The following is a 21,474-nucleotide window of genomic DNA, read 5'->3' as shown; positions in this document are numbered from 1 at the left end:
GGTGGAGTAAAGACTCCTTTCAGTTTACCTGGACTTTTCAAATGTATAAAAGTTGTATCATTATAGCAAAAATACTGAGGCAACATTGACCCTGAACCTAACGGAATATCTCATTCTATCCCCCTTCCCAACAAGCCTGTCTTTATTTTTCTATTCATAGATTTTTTTTTACTTTTTATCTGTAACCTGTGGCCATTATGATATTCCTGTACCTTTTCTTATGGCCCTAACCTGGAAATGATTCTGGGGCTGGCATAGGCTGCATACACTCTGAGCAGTTGTAATAGCCTAGAAACAAGACTGGAAATAAAACCTTACATTACAGAATGCATAGCTCAAATGCAAGAAGTAGAGGCCCCCAGGAAATGTTCATTGTCTGCCAGCAGAGTAAAAATAAGATTGGTCTGCCTTAAATAAGATAGTGTTAAGACAACAGAAAACAGCAAGCATTTGAGACTAACTTGTCAGGAGCCATTCCCCCCAAAAAATCATTACAGGAACCATCGCCCTGAGGAGTTTGCAAAGAGCTCCACACCCTAATAATTGTTTTCTTGGCAGAGCCTACCCCACACCCAATTATCTGTTAATTGAGAGCTATCTGTTAGCGGAACCCGCCCCACATTCCAAACTATCTAGAGAACTAGGTGTGTCAACTCCTAGTTGTGACTTCCTGTCTGAGGAACCGTGACCTGACCGTAACCTCTTGGCTGACGACCTCATGACTGGCTTGGACCACGACCACACTACAAGATCCCTCTGGTCATGCCCCTGACACCCCCCCCCAAATTCCTCATCCTATATAAGCTGTAACCATGACTCTAATAAACGGAGGCTTTGACAAATCTGCTTGGCCTCCTTCCTTTCTCCCGCCCATGTCTTTCAGATAGCGCCTCTCTGGGACCCTGGAATTACTGACCAGCCAGGCAGGTTACAACCCCTAGACTAACTAACCCATGGAGACAGTCTACACTAACTATGCATAGTTTTGGGTTACCCAACAATAGTTTTCTTTCTGTTAGAACAAATACCTAATAGCTTTCAGAATCTCTTCTTCAAAGATGCCTACATTTCTCCACTGTCTGACTTATTCACTTGGATTAATTTGTGTTCTTCCACAAATCTACAATATACTTTTCTGGCTGAAGGTTCAAGTAGCCACAAAGCAGCCACAGGACTCATAAGTTTGTCTCCTTGTGAACTGTGAGCTTCTTCTGCTCTGACCCAGGGTCTAGCAGCTCTTCAGAGCTGGACTGGAATTTGCTTTAAGTTTCAGGGGATTAGACGTGGGAGAGGAAACCATGATATTAATGAATGTGTTTCCCACCACTAGGAACATGCAAATGGAGGATTCCCTATAGACTTTTCCCAGATGCATCCCAAGAATCCCTGACCGAAAACCTGTGCAGCACACATTAGAACAACCTTTGAAAGACATCCCTTCAGAGCAGTCTATACTAGCTCAATTGTGAATGTCTTTTGGTTCCAAAATTCATGCCTTGTCCTTTCCCAGTACTGCCCCGTCTTGCTGGATGTACTTGCAAGCTTCAGAGGGGATTCGATAGCTGAGAAATAAGTCAAGAGACTGTCAGATTGAAAATAAGAGATGCCAGAATGTTCACCCCTGTTGCCCATGTATTGGCATCTTCAGCAGCTGACACAATTCCTCAGTAGACTCCTCTACTAGACGCGTTCCTAAGCAGACCCGTAATAATCTCTGCTATTCCTGGGTCTAAACACTAAATTCTCTTCCTTTCAGCTGTCCAGCCCTAGTTGCCTCTTCTGCCAGTTTATAAACTATCTCCCTGCCTTCTGATTGCTCATATGTCCAGAGAATTAATGGTGCACTTACAATCCACAATCCATCAAACTTCAAGCTCTTCTCTGGCTCCCGAGGATTTGAATAGAGCTCCGTTATCTCTTTCTTCCACCACGCAACTGTGCTGTTGCGCAGGAAATCAGGAAAAGCAACATAGGCCCTGTATAGCTGGAAGAGCAACACATGCTTTAGTGGGAAGATCTCTCCTCTCTCCCCTATCCAGGAAGGGGAGTTAAGAAGAAAAGAAGGGGGAAATGGGCAAACATTTAGGCCTGTCCAGTCTCTGATTTAACCTTGGCTTTGTGACTGCTGTTGCTTCAGGGTTCAGAATGGACACAAAGTTGGAGGGTGGGGCGGAGGGGGCTAATCTCTTAAAAAGAGGTTGAGTAGATTTAAAGCCCCTTGTAAGCATAAGATTAGCTTTATTTATTTTATTTCATTTATTTATTAGCCATGGACAGTATCTAAACAGTTGAGCTGTAAAGATGCATGGGATTTTTTTTTCTTTTTCTTTTTGCTTTTTCGAGACAGGGTTTCTCTGTGGTTTTGGAGCCTGTCCTGGAACTAGCTCTTGTAGACCAGGCTGGTCTCTAACTCACAGAGATCCGCCTGCCTCTGCCTTCCAAGTGCTGGGATTAAAGGCGTACGCCACCACCGCCCGGCTAGCATGGGATTTTTGTAGACTGCCCAAACTAAGGAGGTTCTATCTGTCATTCCAAGGGAAAATGAGCTGCATGGTGACCAAGCGTATAGGTTTGATGGAGCAGAAGGCTTTCCTTCTTCCAGCCTAATAGTGATGACTTTAGTTCTCGAAGAATTCCTCAAATATCATTTGTGTGTGCTAGTTCCCTACTTGGAAAAATGTTCTAGACTTTGATTCAATATTTTCAAGCAACATTATATTTGAATCACAAGCTATTAAGGGCATATATAAGGGATTTCACTGTGATTTTTTTTTTATATCCTTCCATTTTGGTTGCCTGTCAAGTTTCTCATTTGAGCATTTCCTCTGCTAAAACTTACTACCAAGCAAGCAGACTCAAGTTAGAGCTACTTAACCAAGAAGGGAAAGTGCTTATCAAACACAAGCATTCAGATGTTTAGGGTGCTATTTCCAAAAATCTCTGTTCGGTTTTACCTTAACTTGAGTCTCGTGGTCAAGGGAACCATCCACATTTACATTGGGTAAATCTGGCCAAGCCTAGACAAATAAGAAAATTCCAAACCTTTAAAATGTCACTGTGCACAAACCAAGAGGTGTTTCCAATGCAAAGTTCTAATGGGTGGCCATTCTACAAATGCCTTGATCTTTGTCCTAAGTTAAAGTGTAAAAGGTGAATGCATGAAATTCTCCCAGGTGACAATGCCCAGGGTTTCTTTACTTCATATGTTTTCACATTTTAAATATTGAATTCAAGTCACAAACTTCATTTTAAGTACATCTTTTGCAAAATGATACTTCAAATGAGTCCTTGGTGCTGGTATATATTTTATTTTTACCTGTAGAAACTATTCTTTACAAATAAAAGTGAAATATGATGTCAAAGAAATGATGTGATTAACATTCCATCTTGCTGCCTGACCAAGACTGGATCCCTCCTCATTTCTATCTCATCACATATTGTTGCAGGATATTTGATCATACTGTGAACCCCAAGATTGTGCTGTTTACTGGAAAAATCTGTTATAGTTGTGATGTGGCTCAGCCCTAGCACACACCTTTAATCCAAGTGCTTTCTGCTTGAATACTGTAAATAGTATTAAATAAAGTTAACCATAGGTCAAGAGGCAGAGCAAGAAACCAGTTGACCAGAAGTGAACATAGGATTATTAAGAGAAAAAAAAGTAAAGAATAAGAGGGAGTCAGGAGGATGGATAGAGAGGTGCACAGGAAGTAGAAATTGAGGGACATTGAGTTTGAGGAGACCTGTTTGTAAAGATAGGAGAGAGGAGTTTTCTGGGAAGTCTGCTGAGGAGGAAGGTCAGCTGGGTGCATTCTCTGCCTCTCTGAGCTAGCAGGCTTTCACCCCAGCATCTGACTCCTGAGTCTTTATTGGTAAAATCAAATGATTGAGAATTTGTTAAAAACAACAACACACTCCTCCATATAAGCTTTTCAGTCCTTCAGGCTTTTTCTCAATATTTTCTAGCAGTATCAATACTTGTTGAGTAGTATATGTAGCATGAACAATCTATAGTATTAATCAATTTTGTTCATAATCAGCAGTACATTAACTATAGATATATTGGTAAATCACCAGAGAACACTTATTGAACATTCTTCTAGAATCATTATATTCTGAGATTTCAGTAGGAAATACTGCTTGTTTTCTCAGAGTTCACAGAATTCTTACAAAATTAATATGTGCTACTTCCTGAGGATAACAACACAGAAACACTTCCTATAACACACCTAATCCAGTTATTGAGAGCTTTACAAGACAGCAAATGGGTCAGCTTCTGCCTTGAAGTGCAAGCCCAATGGGTTAGGGGAAAAGGTAGAGTTCAAAATGATCAGAGCTCATATCAAGGGCAATAGGCACAAAAAGTCTAAGAAGGGAGTCTGAATCTAAGAGCTACTATCATCTGGGGCCCAGAGGTCTGCCTAAATTACCATTGTTATCAACCATATGAAACGAGGATTGAGGCCATAGAAAGGAATTCAAAGTGACAAGATAAAGTTAGGGATTTTTGTTGTTGTTGTTGTTAAATCTGATTAAGCATCATTAGTCAAAGCTGAATGATCATTCTGAATTTATGTGGTAGAGACACAGAACTCAGAGCCCTGGGGGGATTATTAATGTTTGCTTTAAAAACCACCATGCTAAATATAAATATGAATAGATGGAAATATTAGAATATTTGTAGGCAATGACAACGTTCCATGGTTTAGAGAATTTGACCTGTAACTTTGTGCCTAATACTTACTGTTAAGTAGCATTAGGAAGACTTATTATTATTATTATTGGAATGTATTCATTATCTAGCATATATTTACAGAATTTATAGGAATGTCTAGTGAGGTAGATTGATTCCAGATACCTCTATCAAGCCTTACCTTGCCCCAGACAATGTCATTGGAGTCAGGCCATTTGATGAACACATTGTTTTCCTGTCCTCGAATAAATGGTAGATAGGATGTCTCATTGCCAGAAATGGCTGGGTCCTAGTTTTAAAATCACAAATATGAGTGAAATATATCCAGGGAAATCCCACTCCCAAAACTGACAATTCATAGTGCAGAAAGTATGAGTGATCCAAGAAGTAATATTTTTAATGAGATTTGTCTTAACTGAGTTATTACCAAAATCAGTGAAATAGAAATTTGCCACAGGTACCCAAAGAAAGTTGCATAGTTCTTAAGGACAATCTCTTTCAAAAGGAATAAAAGTTCATATCAAATGAAATTTTCAATATTATAGTACCCAGAGCTATAGCTAAAGAAATGGGGGAGGGGATTTACAGAAACTGAGATATGGCATGACGTGAGTCTTTTCCAATCACACATAAATCCATTTTAAAAGGAAGAGGGGAATGAGAAATAAGAATTAAAAAATATATTGACAGTTAATCATAAATTCTGTATGGTTACATTTGAAAAACAATCCCCAGTAAGTCAGATTAGTAAGACATTACCTCAAATAGGAGACGTCATGCAAGCCTTACGAAAGCAAACTATTCTATTCTGTAGCCCAGCTTGCTCACATCTAATATGGCAATCCCCACCTATTGCTTCTCATGCTGACCCAGCTCATTGCTATATTATGCTGGCTCATAACTGTAACACAAAAATATCACTGTCTGAGATTATATTTCTAATATTTGTTTCTTGATTGCTTCAGTCCACTAAAATAAATGCCTTCCTAAGAAAAGAACACTGTCTTAATTTCTAATATAGAATCTACCCTCTCCTGACAAATCCACAGTGATGAAAATCAAACCCCAGTGTTCAACAGATACTTGAATGAACAAGTAGCAACAGCCATACTCTAGTTGTGGAAGCTAAAAGATTCACGTGTGAGTAACTAAGTAAGGTGGAATTCTGGATCTGTTTGTGGGTTCAATGAATATCAATAAAGTCCCAAGATTCATCACCCCTGAGACACGGCTGTACCCCTGAGACACGGCTGCACCCCTGAGACACGCTGTACCCCTGAGACATGGCTGTACCCTTGAGACACGGCTGTACCCCTGAGACACGGCTATACCCCTGAGACATGGCTGTACCCCTGAGATATGGCTGTACCCCTGAGACACGGCTGTACCCCTGAGACACGGCTGTACCCCTGAGACATGGCTGCACCCCTGAGACACGCTGTACCCCTGAGACATGGCTGCACCCCTGAGATACAGCTGTACCCCTGAGACACAGCTCTATACCTGAGACACGGCTGTACCCCTGAGACATGGCTGCACCCCTGAGACACGGCTGTACCCCTGAGACATGGCTGCACCCCTGAGACACGGCTGTACCCCTGAGATATGGCTATACCCCTGAGATATGGCTGCACCCCTGAGACACGGCTGTACCCCTGAGACATGGCTGTACCCCTGAGATACGGCTGTACCCCTGAGACACGGCTGTACCCCTGAGACATGGCTGTACCCCTGAGATATGGCTGCACCCCTGAGACACGGCTGTACCCCTGAGACACGGCTGTACCCCTGAGACATGGCTGTACCCCTGAGATACGGCTGTACCCCTGAGACATGGCTGTACCCCTGAGATATGGCTGCACCCCTGAGACACGGCTGTACCCCTGAGACATGGCTGTACCCCTGAGATATGGCTGTACCCCTGAGACACGGCTATACCCCTGAGACATGGCTGTACCCCTGAGACATGGCTGTACCCCTGAGACAGCTGTACCCCTGAGACACAGCTCTATACCTGAGACACGGCTATACCCCTGAGACACAGCTGTACCCCTGAGACATGGCTGTACCCCTGAGACAGCTGTACCCCTGAGACACAGCTGTACCCCTGAGATATGGCTGTACCCCTGAGACACAGCTGTACCTCTGACATGGCTGTACCCCTGACACAGCTGTACCCCTGAGACACAGCTGTACCCCTGAGACACAGCTTTATACCTGAGACACGGCTGTACCCCTGAGACATAGCTGTACCCCTGAGACATGGCTGTACCCCTGATGCACAGCTGTACCTCTGAGATATGGCTGTACCCCTGAGATACAGCTGTACCCCTGAAACATGGCTGTACCCCTGAGACACGGCTGTACCCCTGAGACATGGCTGTACCCCTGAGACATGGCTGTACCCCTGAGACACGGCCAGGAGCACTGCAGCATTATATTTGCTATTTTCAGCATTTTTGTTCTAGAATTCTAGCTTTAGTAAAAGAAAAATATCAATAAATGGCTTCCAGTGACATCAAGCTATAAAAAATAAAAAGAGACATTTTACCTCTTTAAGTAATTTTCACTTTTCTTTCCTAGTTCATTTATTTAAAAAAAATTAAAAATTAATGTTTAAGTGTCACAGGACATTTCCAAAATGTACAAGAAATTTTCTTGTAGCTGTCATTCCCTTTCTCCCAGTGGAATTATTTTGGAACCATAAAGACAGGACCCAAAGTCTGTCATCATACCCACCAGATTGAGAATAAACTTCATGCCATTTTTCTTCTTTTGATCAATCAGGGCACCGAGATTTTGAAAGCTGGGGCTCAGGGTGAAGTCCAGCTTCCGGGTCATGTAATCGATGTCTACATGCTGGACATCCTACAGAAAGCAACAGACGAGGTTCTCAGTGTCCTGCAACAGTGTTCCCAGGTACACTCAGGGCTCTGCAGACTCCGCCCCTGCTTGCTGTCCTGATCTGGGCTCCTCCTAAATTCCATCTCCTAACGCACTTCTATGCATGCGCTTTTCAATTCCACATGCTGAAATTGATTTCTGCTTCCTGCTCGCATTTCACATGTTCATATTTTTCAACTGCTTCTTCCACTGCTGTCTCTTCTCTCCTTTCCCTCCCTCACTTCCTGTCCTCCCAACCCTTCAAATCTCAGACTTGGGAAGCCCAACAAAGCACATCCCAGGATAGATAGTAAAATTTCCCTCACAACAGATTGTTGATTTGCAGTTGTTTGTTTGTTTCAGTAGATCTTACTGAATTTATTTACTATAGAAGTATATTATTTTTCAGCTGCCTCTACACAGTTCCCAAGTTTCTGTACTTGAAACTCAGTCAACTCCAGAGCATTGAACAATAGGTAAATTTGTTAATATTTAGATTAAAAAAGAACGCAAGCTACTTCTTTTTAACCCCCAAATGATAATCACCTGTGTTGTCTTAGGACTCTAGGTGAAATACTTTTGGGAAAATGCAGACAAGTAGAAAAGCTAAAATTAAGACAAGAATAAACTAACATACTAATAGCATTAGTTAGATCTACGGGGTTTTTTTTTTTGTCTTGCTATCTTATATTTTTCCATCTCTCTTTAACAAGTATATCATAAAATGTATTTTAAAAGGGGAAAGTGCAGCTCATACATAGGCATCAAATTATCTTCAGTGGGAAGATCACCTTATGCTGATTTTGTAATCCTTAATTTCCCTCCAAAATTTTAGGAGATGATCAAAAAGTCAAGAAAGAGGAGGGCTAGGAAACCGACAATTACACAAGCAGAAAGAACGTGCCGTGTGTGTACTTTTGCTTTTTGATAGCAGCTAACCGTGTTTCTCAGACTTTACGTACGGAGTTAGATTAGGGATCTATACATGCCGAGATCTGTAAGCTGCTTCCTTTCATATTCATCTCTCCAAGGTGCCCATTTCTGATTTTGTAGAGTCATGACTACTGCAAACTATTCCCAATGGCAGGCAGTGAGTGCCAGTATCCTGCAACCATCCCACTGCCTGCTGAAGGAGTCATATGTAACTCTTAGTTATGAACCTTGCAAATCAAGGTTCAGAATGGACCATGTTTAAAATGTAAAGCATTCTCCAAAAGACAATCTCTACCACTGCTTTTCTACTACTAAACCAATCACAGCTTTAATTTGTATAAATCTGTTTTCATTACACAAGTAAGCTAAAAAACCAGAGCAGAGGGAGAGCTTCATACATAGGGAATCTGGGCTGCCACCATTGCATCATACAAACTGGCAATTTCATCATCACTCTCGTATCCATAGCGACTCAGCTGGAATCCTAAGGCCCAGTATGGAGGCATGGCTGGCCGACCAACCAACTAGAATAAAATAAAACGCTAATTACCACACTTCATCCTTACATGTTGCATATATTTACTTAATCACCGTGTCACACATCAGAATTATTTTTCTAAAGTCTATATTAATTAAAAATATTAGTGATTAATTAGTTAATTAATTAAAGATAAAAGTCTATATTTTTTAAAGTAGTCTAAGTGAAATAAATAAATCCTACTACTAGATAGAAATACTACTACTAGAAATAAATAAATCTACTACTAGACTTTTTTGTTTATTTTTGGGGAGGGATTAAAGGCATGCGCCATCACCACTCAGCCCCTACTAGACTTCTTAAGGAAGAAACTTGAACAATTTTACTGAGTTCTAAGAGCTCCCACTCAAGATAAATAAGGAAGTTAAATGTAGAATCACAAAGGTGAAGCACAGAAACACTGTAGTTGAGGTCTCCTCCTATGCTTAGCCACTAGTCCAGAAAATCTGAGACCTCCATAGAGAATCTTCACCAGAGACTCTTCAATAGACTACTGAGCAAGTGATCAAGAGACGCATGGGTTATTAGTATGCAGTCGGTACCTCTAAAGTCTGGAGTGTCAGCTTGAGTGAACATGTAAATGATGTTTACAAAAACCACTGTCCAATAGATAAAGGTAAAACGCTTTGAACAACTGTTTTAGATTGCAAGAAGTATAGCAGTCAGTTCTCATAGGAAAACTTACGAGTAAAAGTAACAAAAGGAACCTTATCTCAGTGTTAAGAACGTGGTAGCGATATCCAACAAATACATGGTGATTTATTTGGGTAGACATGCTTGCTTCTAACCTGGGTGTATTGCTGAGTTACAAGTTCAGGGGTTGGCCCCAGAACCATGTAGAAATCCAGAATCCCTCCTATGGTGCGGAATGTCAGAGCAGGGGTCGGCTGGAGTGTCACATCTGTAAAGGTTAGAAGAAAGCCAAATTGGTAAGGAGTCATAAGTTACCCTGATGGAGAACCTATCCTCAACTTTTCCATTTTCACCCTCACTCCTTAATATCTTCCTCCTCTGCAGTGGGATCAAGATCAATTCCATGTGCCTAGAATAAATTATACAATCTCAACAACTTATATCATCCTATGGAAAAGAAGCTAAAGTGTCACACAAAATAAGGGACCATGGATAGGCAAAATTTTATACTTGATATGTGGTCTGGAGTCTTTTTAATAACTCTTGAATTGACAGATGAATGAGTGAAAGCCTTTGTGTCCAATGTCCCTTGCCCTTGAATGTTCTTATTTCTAGTAACAACCTAGACTCTAACAGGGTGGTCACGGTTGTCTATGGTGGCATATAACTGTGAATGTCTGTCTTACCCATGGCATTGCTGTTCAACAGGAGCACCCCATGGGCATTGCCATCATCTTCCAATGCCATATAGTAAGGGTGAACACCATAAGAATTCTTCTTGTACTATAAGAAAGAACTATAAAGTAATTACAAATAAAATCCCCAATAAATTATATCCATATCACAAAGAGAACAGTGAATTTATATTCGACATTGGAGATTGGACTCACCAATGGTGTTGTTCCAGAAGCCTTGCTTGACTTTGTCTTCTACCACAAGCAAAATAATCTGTGTCCTTCACACTCTGTGCCCCCTTCACTATTAAATAAACCTATCTGAGCGTTGATTACACTATGCTATCACTGTTTCATTATGTCTTCCTCAGCATTATAAATCTTTGCCGGGCATAGACAGTATTTCATTAAACTTTGACCTGAGCACTTAATGTAATATTTGGTAAAAGTCAATAAAATTTGTGTTCCACAGGAGTTGAGAAATTAAATGTTTTACAAGCAAAAGAGCATAAGATCACATGCCCTTTAGGATTTAAGAGCATAATTTTGTCAGTATGAGTAAAAACTAAAGAATATAGAATGACTTATGGACACAAGGATTTGAATAAATTAAGATAAAAAGAACATGACTGCGAATTTCATTCTTATCCTTACCGCTGGCGGCTCATCCCGAGCAAACATTCCCCACATGTTCCAACTCATGTTTCTTCTGAAAGATGCGTGCTCTGTTTCCCCGAAGCCGTAGATGTACTGAGACGGAAGGCGAGTAGAAATGGAAAGGAGCATCTCACTGAAGGTGAAGCCAGGGAGCTGAGAATCCCAACTGCAATGCAAAGGCAGACTTCCATGCTAAGCTACAAATCACAGGCCAGAGAAAACACAAAGCACATTTCTGTGCTTAATTCACTCCAAAGCCTCCAACTTGGTGCCTAACTGGCTTGGAAGCTCCCAGTTATTGAACATCTGGATCCAGGTTCAAATGCTGTGAGATGAACCAGGTTATAACAGTGGTCACAATGCAACTCCAAGTTTCCATGTTTGCATCTGTATCCTGTGGTTTGCAAGGCTAAGAGTCCTTTTTTTGGGGAAGTCATGGGCTCATTAAGAGAGAGAGAAAAAAACACGTCTCATTCACCCTTTTATTCCCGGTTCTTAGAGCCTGGTACATCAGCTTGTGGGGAGTTATTAGTGAGTTCTACAAAACGACTTGCAGTAACCTGTGAAACTCTCAAAATAACTGTTTTAGATTGCAAGAAATTTCCTAAAGACAGAAAGAGAACACTGAATACACAGTCAAATCAACAAAAGCTACACACAGGAAAAAAAAAAAACCATGCACATGTAGCTGACAATCTCTACTGGGTGGGGAACTTCCTCTCAGGCAAACTCCAGACCTTCAACAGCAGGACCTGAGAGATGTTATAATTGATGACTGTCAATTCTCTTTCTCTACAGACCTCTGTCCCTCTCTCCTGCTTCTTCAGCTGTTTCTTCATGATGTTTAATGGAAAACTGACTCATGATTTATGAAAGCTGGCTTGCTTATCAAGTAGTGTTTTTTGTTCTAGTTAGTAATTATATAAAAAAGAACATATTTTATTTTTCTTAAATCAAATGACACATCTTTTTTTTTAATCTTTCATTATTTTTTCTGAGTTAGTGACTGGCAGAAAAATTAATTTCCTAAAGAACTATGAGAAATTGATACTCACTTAGACAAACATGCTCATAATTATATGTTCTCTCAGAGATTAGTGGTTCACTTGCAGTGATTAAAAACATTACAATTAGATCGGCCATCACTTTGATTGGGACCAAATAAACAGAGCTTACATCACAGTATTGGAGCTTTTTCTTCTAATTTGGAGTCCAAATGGGTTGGTTTTAACTGTGACATTATACAGACAGTCCTCAGAGGATCCAAGTGGCTCAGCAGGGATGTTCAGAGGTACTGGGACCTCATATCTCTTGTTAGTGGGGCTGTAAATCTGGGAAGGAGAAAAGCAAGGTTCAATGGCATCTTTAGTTGATGCTAATGCAGGCTGATAGTTCCCACTGCAGAACTAAAACTGTTGGAAGGGAGTGAGCATTTCATCAGTGTGAGTCCCGCAAAGCAGACTCACGCTGTTCAAGGAGATGAGATGGTTTTTTAATGACTGATGCAAATACTTATCATAACAAAAGATACAGAACTGTGGTAGAGCTAAACTCACTTCTTAACTACCTCCTCCCTTCCTGACCTTTAGGTCTGAAGGCCCCTGCCTTTGAATTTGTAAGATAGGGATTTGCATTAGCAGTCTGTTTGCTTGCTTGCTTGCTTGCTTACTTGCTTGCTTGCTTGCTTGCTTGCTTGCTTGCTTGCTTGCCTGTGACAATCCCAGTGTAGCTTTGACTGGCCTGGAACACTCCATTTAGACCAGGCTGGCCTCCAGTTCATAAAGATCCACCCATCTCTGCCTCTTGAGTACTGGGATTAAAGGCATGTACCACCATACCAGGCCATTAACAGTCTTTTAGTGATCTCATGCTTATAAAATCTTGAGTCAAAAAATATCCATGTTAAGAACCAGCAACTGTGACATGAGGATTACCTTGAACTGCAGCATGTTTTCTGTATGGTAAATTACACTCAGTTTCAGAGAGCTGATCTTTCCAGAAAGAGGATCAGGGACAACACTTGGAGCTGCCCGAGCAGATGTTGAGTCTTCCAGAAGGGTCAGGTCCATGGTGATGCCTGTGGGCTTGTACTGAATGTTACTGGCAGCATATTGGGGAATGGTGTCGTAGAAACAGGTGGGCACTCCAGGAGTAGTGGTGGGCTAGAATAGTAGGAAGAATTCTTGGTGAGCTTCTACACAGCATTTTGAGACTCTAATTACTGAGGAAGCCAGTTAACACAGTAAGCTTCTAAGAACTTTGAAAGGGTTGAAATGCTCCCTACAAAAAGATGAGTCCTAAGCCCTGGTCATGTGCATGTGACATGTTGGAGATACAGTCTTTGCAGATGATCATGTTAAGATGAAGTCATTAGGGTGGGCTTTAATCCAATATGGTTAGTGTATATGTTATGTGGGAGAATTAAGAAAAACAGTCAATCATACACTCAAGAGAACATCATAAAGTCATGAAAGCGGAGATCTTACTTGACACAAGCCAAGAAATGGAAAACATTGGTAACAAACCACCAGAATAATAGAACAGAGCTCATTCACGGTCCTCAAAAAAGAACCAACCCTGTCACAACACCCTGGTCTCTGAATTCAAGATTCTATACCTGGGGATAATTAAATTGGAAATTTCTAAGTGAGTTAGTAGTACTATAATAGCCATAGCAAAGGAGCCAGGTCCAATTAAACTCACACAAACACACACATTATGCGTACATGCATTCACATGTTCTCTCTCACACACACATGCATGCACACACATACTCCTGTGAGGGAGTGAAGTGTGAATGATGATCAACAGGAAGCCTAATCGGCCACCATAACCCTCAGGTAGGGTCCTCCTTGTGCCTCCTGTTCCCAGTGCACTTGCTAACCTTTTCTGTTTTTCTTCTCTCCATCATTCCCAATTGGGCAAGACTTATACTTTCAGGTTAGGTTTCCCAATAAACAAAAGCTGTTCATTTACACAGTGATGTGGGATTCTCCTCTGTATGCTGTAAATGTGTTTTATTACCATTGGTTAATAAAGAAGCTGTTTTGGCCAATGGTTTAGCAGAGTAAAGTCAGGCAGGAAATCCAAACAGAGATATACAGAGAGAGTAGGCAGAGTATAAGAGACGCCATGTAGATGCTGAAGGAGAAAGACAGATGCTGGAGCCTTACCCGGTAAGCCACAGCTTTGTGGTGACACATAAAATAATAGAAATGGGTTAACTTAAGATGTAAGAGCTAGCTGGGATTACACCTGAGACATCAGCCAAACAATGTTGCAATTAATTTAGTTTCTGTGTGATTATTCAGGTTTGGGTGGCCAAGAAACAATCAAGCAGTTTCTTGCTACAACACTATTCAATTCATAGTGTATATTGTGATGGTAAAATGGTTTTACTAACATATGTTGACTATAAAAATAATAAGTTTGTTGTGATATTTTTATAAGTGCATATAATCAAGTTTGTCTATATTCATCCTTCCATTATGCTCTTACTCCCTCTTCCTTTCCCTTTGATCCTCTTTATTTTCTCTAATAGTACAAAAAATATGATTTCTGGATGATAAGGCTAAAGTGGCAATTAGAACGGCAAAGATTTGTTTTAGAAGCAGGGTATCTGAGGGAAACACACACACACATCGCCTATCACAAGGAATTAAAAATGCCTATCATCACATCCTCATGATGTCCATCAGGTCAGTAACCTCTTCAAAATGCTTTTCAAGTGGCAAGCTACTTGGTGCAAAGTTTCTACAACTTCCTGATCAGTATGGACATTACCTCCCAGAGGCACCCACGCTGCTTGCAGCTCTCCTCGGAGACTGCAGGATCCTCAGGGAAGCAGTTAAACTTCTCCAGGTCATTGACTGCAAGAGTCCACTCAATGGAGAATTCTTGTCCCAGCTTCAGTCCTATGAGGTCATATATTTGCAACACCTACGGAAAGAAATGACAGCAACAATCCAGGTGACTCAGAGCTGTGGAGTTAATGGCTTTGGCTGACCACCGGGAAGTCAGGACCAAACCTTTTCTCCAATATCACCTAAGAATACTTGAAACTTCTTTGATGCCTGACCTTTTGGGGCCATTGTGTAAGTATGGAATGTGGAACAATTTAGCCATGTTAAGGAGTGTGGGTCACTCCTTATTATCCTTTCAGTATGATGTTTATCAGTGTAACTAATGATGCCAGTAAACAACAGATCAGTTTTACTGAGCATGCATATGAGCCAAGCACTGTGACAGTCATCTTAGACGTTATGTACATTAACTCTATAAAGTGACCCAGTGCTATGAGTACAATGATTGTCTCCACAATACATGTCATAGCAGGCCTAAGATCTCACAAAGGGACAGAACAGCCAGGGGCAGCACCACATTCTGCTTAGAAGGTCTCTTCCTATCTTGTGCCACGTGTATTTTCAGGTGGAAAACAATTTACCTAGGTCTTAAAAGAGTGAGCCGAGAACTCAAAGGCTCTGTGTGAGTTTTTTCAGGTGAGGGAGTCACTCAGTGATGAGAGACAGCTTTTGTTTTCTCCCACTTTCTTTTTAGGTGATACTTCAAAAATAGCTTAGAGCAATAGCAACAAGGAAAAACACTGACTCTGTCTCAAGGGTAGTTCTAATTTTAACAAATACTCCCCAGAACCAGGAAAATTTACTGAACCTCAGTTTTACTATTCCACTGAGACTATCTTATCCCGTTTTAAATTAGCAAATAAGTTCTTCTGTTAGGATAGACACCGACTCTTGTCTTCTTTAGCGTCCTAATGCCAGCAAGAGAAAAGATTCACACCTGAGTTCACACATTTCTCCTGCATCCTCTCAATGCTGTGGTGGCTATCTCAAAAGGAAACTGTCTCTGTGAGTATCCAAACTCATGAAGGCAGGAAAAGGAAAGCTGCCAGAATCTCAGGCCAGGGCTTTCAATCTGAGTCCTGAAGATGTAATGATCTCTCACCTTTGTTGAAGGATTGTAGCTGTAGTTTGAAATGGGGGTGGTATAGCCATTAAGTAAGACATTAAGACCACTTGGCTCTTTGTCCATCCCCAAGATTAGGATGTCACTAAACATGAGGTCATTGGGATCCACGTAATTGTTGTTTATCATTTTTGCCTGTAAGCGGTTCTGGGGAGGGGGAAGAAAGTCATTTTAGCGATTCGTATACACATTCAATGTCTCCTGATCCAAGTTGTCTCCTTATTTTCTGTTGTCTTTAAATTGACCAATGACCACACGTAGGAGAGGTGTTGTCCCAGACATCAATGCTCTCTTCCTTTGGTTAACTGCCTCTTTTCTGATTCTGTTACTCAGAAAATATCATCATGACTTACAGAATGTTTAAGTAGTGACAAAGTAAAGAAAGAGATCCAAGCAAACACAAAACCCACAGGATACATAAACACCATACACACATAAAAGTGTCATAGTAATTTTTAATTTTTATTTTTGTATTAATAATGAAAGCTAAATTTTATGAATGTTTAATATGTGCCATACACTATGCTTAAGTATCTTGCATATATTATCCCACTTGGATGACTCAGCGAGTTGTGAGGTTGCAATTTCCATTTATTTCAGTTGAAGATAATAAAGCATAGAGAAATTAAATGACTTATTTATAGAAACAGCGCAGAAGTCAGTGGGACTAGACTCTGAGAAAGAGGGGCATATTTTAGTAAAATGACAAAGACTGCAGTTCCCTTCAAACAAATAGGCTCTAGTGGTATTTAAGAGGATTTCCAAAACAATAGTGTGGGGAAGGGAGCTGTTTCTACAAAGGTACTGGAAAACCTGGAACTACACAGGCAAAAAGATAAACTTTGACCTAAGTCTAGTATATAGACTTGTTAGTCCATTATAGATCATAGAATCAGATATAGATAATAAAGCTTCAAATAAACTTCCCACAAGCAGTTGTTAGTGAATATCAAAAGGCATGATCCAAGTAGAGAAAAAAAGGATAATTAGGTATACTCAAATTTAAATATTTGTTTTGCAGAAGTCTTTAAGAGGAAGAAAAGGCAAAACTACATATAGAAGAAAGTGTTTGCAAACATGTTAAATGAAGGATAGGTATCACAGACATTTAAAAACCATTACAACTGAGCTGTTAATCAATGACAAAAGCCATGCTAATGAGAACATGGACAAAGAAGTGATATTTCACCCAAGAGAGAATTAAAAGGGCAGAGAGAAATATGCAAACATTTCAAAACAATTAGTCATTGGAGAAATCAAAAAACAAGTTAAAGTCACAAGGAATAGTCATACAGAATGGGTAAAAAAAAAAAAAAGCAAAACAAAACTCTGACAGCCTCGAAAGCAAATAATTACACAGAGAACCAGCATCACTTAAATATTTGTGGTAGAACTGTAAAATACACCTTCACTCTGCATAGCAGTTCAGATGCTTCTTAGATAATAAAGCATGCACTAATTTAAGATGTAGGCATGAATTTCAGAGAAATAAAATCATATGTAGAACATGGAAACCTCAAAGCGTAATCACAATAAGAAACGTGAAATCTATGTTTCTTGAAAACAGTACTTACAGATGTAACAGAGAAATCATACAGAATGTACTTCCTTTCTAACACTGTGTCTGAAAGAGATGGGTAAATGGGTATGTGCTGGTTACTATGGGAAACAATGGAGCTGTGGAATTACATCCTCCTCATTGAGAATTCTGCACATAGCTCTACTCATCCAAAATCCTCTTTTTTTTTGTTTAATCTATGTAGAGCCTTAGTGGACTACTTTCTCTGTTTATGTCACATTTATCTCTATGTGTCTTCCATGCAGAGCAATAATGGGTATCAAATATTAATAAATTCGAATTCCATTCAGTCTTAAAGCTTCTGTGTTTTAGTCATATCAAATCTTACAGCAAAAAAACACAAGACCTATACTGGATATGTCTTTTCTAATGGTAACTGAAACAGTGCCTTGCTAAGCTATTAACAAAAAGGGATTGCTTGATGTTAATGACAGTATACAGAAAAGAATAATGAATCCAAATACAATACTATTTATTTCAATGGCAATGTCAATAACATAGAAAGGTCTATGTGTGAAGTTGATTTCAATTCATTCTATCCGGTTAATGGAACTTCCAGAATGAGTTTCAATTTTTGAAGCAAATGGAATTTCCTAAGATACTAAAACATACAATAGTGATAATGGGGTTGGTGCCTTATTGAGAAGCCTTTGACAATGATTTTCATTAAGAACCGCCACTATGACTCCGTTTGAAAGCTTACCTATAGACACACCATCATCCCAGTACAACTGGCCTTTTGCTTCTCGCTTATAGTCCAAGGCAACAATGAGCAAGAAGGGATTCTTCCGACTGAGGAGGGCAATTCCAAGTTTCGAACAATGAAAGAAAAGCAGAAACAGATGAATTTCCTCCTTGATTGAATGCACCCCTCGACGAATCTGCCCCTTGAGGAATCCACCCCTTGATGCATAGGGATGCGTCTTCTAGAACCCACCCCAGAAACTGAGTAGATATTAGTATTTTGTGGAAACACAGGTGTGGGAAGGTAGAAGGGTGTGGGAAAGAAATAATGTAGAAACAATGGCAGGGAAGGTGGTCCCTGAAGACTAGGTCTCAGATTGCTTTAACAGTGCTTATTGGACTCTGTGACAGGCCTCTTTCTGAGTGTGCTCCAGATCCTGTCCCTTTGTAGTAATTCATTCACCCCTCATAAAGGCGCTAAAAGTGCAGGCCATCGTCTCCACCAGTTCATGAATAACAAGCATGAACACAGAGATGCTTTCTAAGGCTAACACGTGTAGGGTGTTGTCAGGCCAGAATCTGAACTCGAATTCTCCAGAATCTGAGCCCTGAAACTCCTACTCACATTGACCTTTGCCCCCTACTAAATTTTTCTCATGTTTTGGGGAATGCACATTAAGATAGTTTCTGTCCCTAGGGAAACCCTCATGAAGATTATTTTAACTATTCCTATAATCTGAATTAATCCAAATTGAAGAACTACGAAACTGAGAAGGAACGTGAGACTGTATTTACCCCTCTGAAGACAATCCTGAGCCCTTGAAGTGAGGAGAAGGTTGACCACACTAGCTGTGTTCATTTGGCCCTTCTCCGTTTGGTTCTTGCTTTCCCTCCCCCAAGAAGCCCCACTGAGCATCAGTATAGGTAGTAGGAAGGCACTGCATCTTACCTTGCCTCTGTGGTTGCGTTTGGCACCTGGATGGGAAATATGTAGCCGCCTCGAAGGTGAAGCCCTATCTTGTCGCCTGGTAATGGCATGTCTACAAATTGTTTCCTCCATTCAATAGCCAGTTGCTAAACGACAAAAGCAAAACAGACTACATAGAGGACTTCAGGTAGGAAGGACCCTAGGGATCCTTTAGTCCAGTCCTCACCTTAGAGACAAGAAGATGGGGACATCCAAATTGAGGCTATTTCCCCAAGATATGTGGGTAGTAGAAAGCAGAGCTGAGACACCAGCCTCCCGACCTGTTACCTCTCACCATACTGTGTGTTATAGTTTGTATCTTGGATGTCCCCACAATCTTATATGAAAGTGCTGTTCTCTGGCTCAGTGATGTTGGGGGATGGTGGAAACTTCAAGGGGTGGGGTTTAGCATGAGCTTTTAAGCCATTAGAACTTTGCTCTCAATCAAATTGTAAGGCCCTGGTCTCTTCCTTTTACTCTCTGTCACATTGTAGCCATGAGGGGTTTTGTTTGTTTTTTTGTTTTTGTTTTTTTGTTTTGTTTTGGTTTTGTTTTTTAAGAGTGGTTTTGCTCCTCTCCTGCTTTCACAAAAAGAGCCTGCCACCAGTCCAACGCAATAGAACCCAGGACTAGAACTTCTGAAATTGAAAGAGAAAACATAGAGACTCTTTCTCCGTCCTTGCTGCCTCGGATATTTGTTATAGTAACATAAGGTCGACTGACTCACTGTGATTGCACTGAGTTCGAATTCTCTGCCTCCGCAGACAACAGCCAATGAAATGACTAGTCCTAATTATCAGCATAGCAATCAGATTGAAATGATTGAGTCAGTGAGATTTGGCACACCTACTGCAGTTATCCAAATTTCTTCTGCTGTGGTGTGAATGCTAATCTCCCTCTAAAGTTTATATATTGGAACATAATTGTGTATGTGATACTATTAAGGGAAGATTCCTCTGGACAATTGGCTGGGTTACAACTCGGTGAGAAGCTTCCACTGATAAAGTTGAGAAAACCTTGATCTTGGACTTTGTAACCTCTAAGAACTGTGGACAATAAAGTTCTGTTGTTTATAAATTATGCAGTGTGAAGTTTTGTATCACACCATCCTAAATGGACTAAGATGCCTCAAAAGACACCCACAATCAACTCATTGTAAAGCCTTGTGAAATAGCACCATGAACTCCCAAGACTTCTGTGTTAGAATTGTCATCAAAGGTCTCTGAAATCATAGAAGCCACCTTACTTACTGTCTCAATGTCATACCAGATGGCATCTGGGATATAGGCTTTTATGTGGTCCACTCCCTAAGGAAATAAAATCAGTAAGCAATATTAGCACACATACCTCCTTACAGTTTAGAGAATACTTCCACAGCATTGCCCCTGGACGTCTGAATAATCCAAAGAGCCATTTGAGATCACCCTGTTATGCCAGGGAAAGCACATGAACCAGAAATGCCAAATAGTTTATCCAAAACCTAAACTTTGAATTCATTTTGCCTCTGTGCTCATGCATTTTCTAGGAGTAGAGAATTCCATTTTTAGAGTTATGCCACCATTAGTTCAGAGTAGACTATGCCAACCACATCCACAGGAGAGCAAAACTACTTGTTGAGCAAAGTCAGACGTAGCTGAGACACTACCAGCTCAAACAGCCATTGCTGTCTTAGCTCTCTTTTTTCTTGATTTCTATGTTAGCAATATTTTTTTTAACAAGATGATCAGTATGATATCAGTCCTTCCCCTGCACCTTACTTCTTACTCTTGGCTGATTTTCCTTCCTGTACTCCACTGTACTTCCTTTCTTTTTACACACCTATTCTGTCTTCCCATCCCATCCCCTCCCGGAGAAGAGGCTATATAGATACTCTGTGCATATGCACCACCCTACACACACCAAGACATACAAAACCATGTCAGTGCATGGTCACATGCCTAAGAACACAGTTTAAAGGGCAATATTTATATAGAAACTGTTTTACTTGATGCATCATTGGAACCGAGAATTCTTATTTTCCAAACATTCGTGCTTGCTCTCATTTATATTTACATTTAGACTTAAGTATAATCATATATACTTGACATTTAGATTATTCAGCTATCAAACTGCAAGAACTGTAATATCCCATTCCATTATTCAGATTACAAACATACTTCATATAACACAGGCGTGATAAGGAGTCCAGGCCCCCACAAGAACTGTTCATGCACATCCCATGTGGCTGGGTCTTGATAGAACCTAGAA

At 40.4% G+C, this 21,474-nt stretch overlaps 1 protein-coding gene across 1 annotated transcript in view; it reads right to left on the bottom strand.

Annotated features, from left to right (window-relative positions):
• Mgam2 (maltase-glucoamylase 2 (putative)) overlaps positions 1-21,474 on the bottom strand; it is an 84,555-nt gene that overhangs the window by 23,830 nt on the left and 39,251 nt on the right. Inside the window, exons 19-35 of the mRNA XM_075953942.1 lie at positions 21,384-21,468; positions 20,478-20,534; positions 19,210-19,334; positions 18,280-18,368; positions 17,572-17,621; positions 15,977-16,144; positions 14,795-14,950; positions 12,946-13,173; positions 12,188-12,342; positions 11,009-11,177; positions 10,367-10,463; positions 9,836-9,948; positions 8,908-9,033; positions 7,433-7,561; positions 4,875-4,982; positions 2,955-3,017; positions 1,850-1,984 (exon numbers count right to left, since the gene is read on the bottom strand). Coding sequence (XP_075810057.1) covers positions 1,850-1,984; positions 2,955-3,017; positions 4,875-4,982; positions 7,433-7,561; positions 8,908-9,033; positions 9,836-9,948; positions 10,367-10,463; positions 11,009-11,177; positions 12,188-12,342; positions 12,946-13,173; positions 14,795-14,950; positions 15,977-16,144; positions 17,572-17,621; positions 18,280-18,368; positions 19,210-19,334; positions 20,478-20,534; positions 21,384-21,468 — 2,053 coding nt within the window. The remainder of the gene's footprint in view (positions 1-1,849; positions 1,985-2,954; positions 3,018-4,874; positions 4,983-7,432; positions 7,562-8,907; positions 9,034-9,835; positions 9,949-10,366; positions 10,464-11,008; positions 11,178-12,187; positions 12,343-12,945; positions 13,174-14,794; positions 14,951-15,976; positions 16,145-17,571; positions 17,622-18,279; positions 18,369-19,209; positions 19,335-20,477; positions 20,535-21,383; positions 21,469-21,474) is intronic.

The sequence above is a fragment of the Microtus pennsylvanicus genome, chromosome 19, assembly GCF_037038515.1.
Source record: "Microtus pennsylvanicus isolate mMicPen1 chromosome 19, mMicPen1.hap1, whole genome shotgun sequence".
NCBI lineage: Eukaryota > Metazoa > Chordata > Mammalia > Rodentia > Cricetidae > Microtus > Microtus pennsylvanicus.
The sequence above is the reverse complement of the archived record's forward strand: the minus strand, read 5'-3'. Positions and strand labels throughout refer to the sequence as shown.